This window comes from Montipora foliosa, chromosome 13 (genome assembly GCF_036669935.1).
Source record: "Montipora foliosa isolate CH-2021 chromosome 13, ASM3666993v2, whole genome shotgun sequence".
Taxonomy (NCBI): domain Eukaryota; kingdom Metazoa; phylum Cnidaria; class Anthozoa; order Scleractinia; family Acroporidae; genus Montipora; species Montipora foliosa.
Window position 1 is genome coordinate 18,268,696 of NC_090881.1, and position 6,158 is coordinate 18,274,853.

Here is a 6,158-nt window from a genome sequence, read left to right on the forward strand (position 1 = left end):
GCAGGCGCATTTACTTGTTGTTAATTTGTGTCTAATTGATCAAAAACAAAAAAAAGCTCTAATAAACCACAAGCTTCTGAGTTTGCATATGCTTCTTGTTCTTATGCTTGCGTCGATAGTTTAAACCAGGGCTTAAAAGAGAGACTGCCAGCTTAGAAGAAAATACAGGTGATGTAGTGTTTTTTGGAACATTACACAACAAAACTAACCTGACCCAAATTGTTTCTTTTCCCCCGCTCCCATAGCGGTGGGAGGTTCCAATCACATATAGTCACATGATGTTCCTTGCTTGGGCCCCTAGCAAACGCAGTCTGTGTCAAAGCTGGGCTGCCGAGTCAACCACAATAATTGGTTTGCGCGATTGCATAAGTGGATGCCTTCGTGGCTCCATAGCTACCAACATATACTTAATGGACTTGACCTATGGCTTCCTGTTTTGGAGTAGGTGCAAGCATGTTGCTATTTTCCATCTGTCATCAGTTCTGGGCCAGTACTTCTCCAGACGGGCTCTCATTAGCCAATGGGATCACTTCATCTGGAAGTGGAGTGGGTACCCTGTGTATGGGGCCGGTCCTGCAAAAGTTGATTCAACAATTCGGCTTAAGAACCACCATGAAAGTGTCAGCAGGCATGCTCTCCTGTGTGGTGCTCTGTGCCTTGATCTACAGACCAATCAACACTGGTTTCCTCAGTTCACACAAGGAGCCTGTTGGAGAGAAGAAATCCAGATTTGCTTTCCTCAAGAGCTTTAGGGATCTTTTCAAGAACAAAGCCTATATCTTGTGGTGTGCATCATTAGCTCTTTGGATGCTTGGCTACTTTGTGCCATTTGTACACTTGGTAAATTTAATTTCTTTTATGTTTTGAAGACAAATAACACTACACCAAAGCCCCTGTATAGGAAACTAAAATCCCCAACGTTTTATAGGAAGTTAAGGATTCCCATGCTGTAGACTTTCATTGACTTGAAAGTTAGAACCACCCCTAGCTTGCATGTTTTTAATTTTATTCAAGATTGCATGCAGGGCAGGGCCAATAATCATTGGGCTATTGTTTAGTATCTCTGCTCAGAAACCTGGCCAATGGAAACAAGCTAGGGTGGAGATGACTTTACTTTTAAAATGAAGAGACTAATACATCAAAGAAATATTAGTTTCAAGTACAGAGGGAATCATGTCAATATTTCAAACCATCACAGTTATCATTGTTACTTTTGCAGTAGGGAAAGGACAGCCAACAAAATTGAGGCTTGAACCTGGTTTGAACCCATAGCCTTTGCAATGTGTTGCAATAAACCTGTAGAGGATGTGGAAATGAAGAGGCCACATAAGATATATACTGTTTACTTAAATAGATTCACCACTGATAATTTCCCTGACCTCACTTTCAAGTGAGTTGAGCTTATTGGTTCTCTGCTCTGATCAATAGGGTTTTTCAGCATAAAAAAAACTTGAATATAAAATTATTATTGTTCTCCTTTAAATTGATTTGATGTTTATTGAACCTACATTATTATTATTATTATCATTATATTTTATTATTATTATTATTATATTAACTATTATAAATATAATTATTATTATATTATTATTATTACCCGGTACTATTTGCTATTAATATTACTATTGTTGTTAGTACATTCAATGGCTAGGTATCAGAGTCCAGAAACCTAAAATGGACCAATAGTGCACAAAAAATTCCTTAATTAACAAACCTTTAGATCATGAATGATATCGTTTTAGGGTAACATTTTATATTTCCAACCTCCATAGGTGAGTCTTGCCATTGAAGAAGGCATTGACCCATTCAAGGCCACATTACTCATAGGAATTATGTCAATTGCATCTACCTTTGGGCGACTTATCTTTGGCAAAATGGCTGATCACCCGAAAGTTAACAGGCTTTACCTTTACCAAATTAGTTTCCTCATGATTGGCATCAGCAACACTCTTTGTCCAGTTCTAACATCATATCCTGGTCTTGTGATCTATGCAAGCATGTTTGGTTTCTTTGAAGGATGTTATGTTCTGTTAGCTCCTGTTCTCACTGGTGACATTGTTGGGAGAGACAAGATGGCTCATGGTGTTGGTGTACTGTTTGCTCTAAAGTCTGTTCCTCTTACAGTTGGTCCTGTCATTGCTGGTGAGTAGACAGTTTCGTGAACGTTGACTCAATAGCTTGTACATTTAACTCAGCCACTCTGTGTTCAACACCAATCCATAGTGAATATTGCCAACCACACTTAGAAGATTATTCCTTACACTTAAGGCTCATTAGAGATCAGTAAAAAAACGTTTCATCACCAATACAAAAACAAAGGAACTCTCAAGTAGAGAATCAGGGCTGAAATGGTGGAACAAGTCAATCCATATTGTTTTATGTGCCTAGGAAGGAAATTGCTCTTATTTTCCCGAAGATGACAGTCTGTGTAATAGTTTAAGGGACTTACCTCATACCTAAGGTAAAGGTCTTTTAAATGATAAAAAAGTTTTATCATTTAAGAGACCTTTACCATAGGATACTATTTGCTATGAAATGATTTATGTACGTCTCACTCTCAATGCTTTAATCACTCACGAAGCCTTTGACGCCCAAACCGGCCTAAACCGACTCTGTCTAACGCAAGACGTTTTCGTCAATGGGGAAACCCCAGGAGTCAATGGGTTAATTACTCACTGTCTCCAACATCCCCATTAATGAAAATATTTTGTTTTTATCTTCAGGTAAAATATATCAAGCTTTTAACTCATATCAAGTGGCTTTTTACATTTCTGGGGCTGTACCAACAGCTGCAGCATGCATGATGTTCGGCATACCTTTCCTTATGCCTGACAGAGAGGAGGATGACAAATGCAGGGTTGTGCTTGCAGATGAAAGTGGCTTTGATGAAAAAGCAACATATTTTGATGAAAAGAGGACTATTTCTGAAAAGGACCTGCAATGGTCCAATGGGTTTTACACAGGACTACCTGAGGTAATTATTGAAGAACCAGAAGATGATGGTCGACCTATGTCTTTTCACAGTATGGGAAGCAATGGTCATCATCTCTCTTCTCTTAGTGTGCACAGCAACAAGAATAAACTTGTACTAAGCACAAACAGCATTTCAAATGTGCGAGAGACTTGTTTGGTGTCAGTGGACACCATTAACGTCAGAAGAAGTAGGCTGCTTCAGCTGAAAGGTGAACTGAGCAGTTCAGTGTTTTCACTGGTTAGGAGGTACATGGACATGCCCAAGGAAGTTGCTGCGAGTGAATTTGGCAGCATTGCCTGCATACCTCAGCATATTGCCAACACCCCACAACAACCTGCACCACTTGGCAATGAAAATTGTGTTTTTGTAGGAAAGGAGACAGTTGTGTAATATGAAGTAACTACATTATCATCGCTTACTGATAGTTTTCCTTGAATGACAAATAGAGAATTCCTTAACCCTTTACTTGACAGAATACTTACGCAAAAGGTGCCACAGGAAAGCACTAGGATACTGCTTCTTGTACAGCACAAAAAACTGTGACATCAAATTTTAGTTCTGTGATGGAAGGGTTGATGTTGCAGTCCATGAACAATGCATATTCAAGCCAAATACAAAGAGAAAATAACCTTTTAATAATTGAATTAACTTAACATTATGTCCTCAACAAATAACTATTATTTATCACAAATTATATTATAACATTAGATGAACTTTCCAATATGCCATGTTTATTAAAAACACAGGTAATCAACATCCTTGCTTTCATCCTCTGGGAGAAAGTTTAGATTTGTAGCAGACATAAAGGCAAATTTACTAAACAGCATTCTCAAAAACAAATGGCTGAGACTAATCAAGTCAGTAATGTATTAAGTGTGTATGGCATGACTTGACAGATGCTCTGGTGTTTCAAACAAAGTTAAAATTGGGATCCATGGAGACGTCCCAAGGAAATACTTCATAAATAAAACCAAAATTATTTAACTACTGAAAAAAATTTAAGCAACTGTTTTTAGTCAGAAAAAAACATGGCTCAATTGGACAGTTTTTGGCAAAGGTTGCCATCATCTCTGAGTGAATACATGTTAGTGTGGCAGCAATTGCAAAAAAATGAACAGGGGTTTCATGAGCAGGTGGCAATAGACTGCCTTTTATTCAAACCTCTTAATGAAGATCCTTACCTTTGGTGAGTTTTAAAGTACATTCAGCATTGAACCTTGAAAAACAGTGTGACTGTTCTCAAAGTGTTAAAGTGCTTTGCAAAGAGCTATTAGAATGTCCTATCACTTGACAATGGTTGTTGCTTTCACGCAATTGATTGGCATTCTGCCAAAAAACAATTTGGCATTCAAGGTTAATCAAATGTCATGTTAATTTTGTTTCCATAACAGTGAAGCTGAAAACTTTTTGAAAATAATTATTATTATTGTTTGATTCTAGGTTAATATTGCATTTTCATATATTCACCTACTAAGGAAGTTGTTAAAACAAACTGTTCAATTCAGGACGCACAATATTTGTGTTGTTTTGAAGGTAAAACTCTTGAGGAAAGATATTTATGGTAACCACCGGTTTCAATAGTTTAAAAATATTTGTAAATGACAACATAGTTAATATACATGTAATGATTATCATTTTATTCTGATTGGGCAACAATGAGATAGGCTTCTTAGTAAATTACAAGTGATTTTATGATAATGCAAATTAAATTAATTAAGATCCATTCCTAAAAATAGTTGTCCTATTTTATGGGGAATGCTATTTGTTGTTCTTTTTAGTGATGACTGTCAAAGTTGTGTGATGCCCTGTTGCTTTAAAAAAAATTCCTTAAAACTCTATGCAGAAGAAGTTCTGGTGGCTTGATAAAACAAAACACTAATTTTGTTGAATTTTGCTATCTTTTAGAAATTTCAGAAACTCCCATTGCATAAACTAGAAAAGATAGTTGTTCTTATTGGATGTACTTGTTCACTTGTTTTAATTCTTAGCAAACGTGTATTGTGTAATGGTGAGAGAAATTTATTGTTTTGAGATTTTGGTGGAGGTGTGATGGACCAAGTTGGTATAAGCAAGGTCAGCACTAAACCAGGATAAACACTGTAAAAATCTATGGATTTTGATTGATCTCAAGGTTTATTGAAAACAAGAGAAAACAAGGTTTATGAATATAAAACAGAAAAAAATTGTTTTCAGAAGTCCGGTCCCAAAAAATTCAAGTTTACATGAAGTTTCATTTTGACCGATGAAGAGGAAAACTAATATTATCATTTTGGTTTATAAAACGCTTTCACGCTCTCAAATGCTCTTCCTCTCTATCCTTTAATTTCAATCTTGTGTAAACCCATTGACTCCTCAACCAGCTGTCATTGACGAGTAAAATCGTCTGAAACTAGACAGAGTAAAATCTGTAAAGTCTTACTCCCAGGAGACAAGAGCTAACCTGGCTTCAAAGACACCAACCTTTTGGGTTTCACTAAATCCATTTTTCACAATGCAACTCTGGCGCTAGTTATTTGAAGCGAGGTTGGTGGTTTCAATTTGATAAAATCCAAAACATTGCCATGACAATTAAACTGGTTTAGTGCTAAGCTTGTCTCAAACAATTCAACCCTGGAACTTACATGTTGTGTTTTACAAATAACTTAGATTGAGTGGATTTCATAGTTTGACATTGAAGAAACTTCTTTGTATACTTAACTCATTTTAGAGTTTCATTATTGAAAAAATAAATGCAACTTGTTTTAGAGTTGCAAAAACAAAGCGTAAGTAGTTGGACTTTTCTTTTTTTTCCATTTGTTTATACGTTAAGGGAAGTAAGAAACATCGGCACACTCCCTCTCCTTTAATCCAGCTTACTCCATGATATCAATGATTTAAAAGCTACCAAGTACCAATGGCAAACAGTTATGATGTCACCGCACGTAATATCCAGTTTAACATTGATCTTCAAGTCATTTTACGGGTTTACCTCGGTGTAAAAACCTGTGAAACTTACTAAACTGTGGGCCAGTGTGTCATACAGTTGGAGTCTGTGAGAGTGTTGGCTTAAGTGTATCGTGATTGTTGTGGAATTAAAATACACTCTAGTGAAAAAAGGTTGACCACTGAAGTGTACGTTATTCTAGTGTTTTCTAAGCCCCACAGGACACCGATATAAGGAAATCAGAGATGATGTAGACATATA

The 6,158-nt window shown here is 36.5% G+C and overlaps 1 protein-coding gene across 1 annotated transcript in view; it reads left to right on the forward strand.

Annotated features, from left to right (window-relative positions):
• The window catches only part of LOC137981795 (uncharacterized), a 28,620-nt gene extending 22,880 nt beyond the window's left edge, over window positions 1-5,740 (forward strand). The window contains exons 3-5 of the mRNA XM_068828842.1: window positions 503-840; window positions 1,773-2,142; window positions 2,724-5,740. Of these exons, the coding sequence (XP_068684943.1) occupies window positions 503-840; window positions 1,773-2,142; window positions 2,724-3,364 (1,349 nt within the window). The 3' untranslated portion in view covers window positions 3,365-5,740. The remainder of the gene's footprint in view (window positions 1-502; window positions 841-1,772; window positions 2,143-2,723) is intronic.
• Window positions 5,741-6,158: the final 418 nt, after the last annotated feature.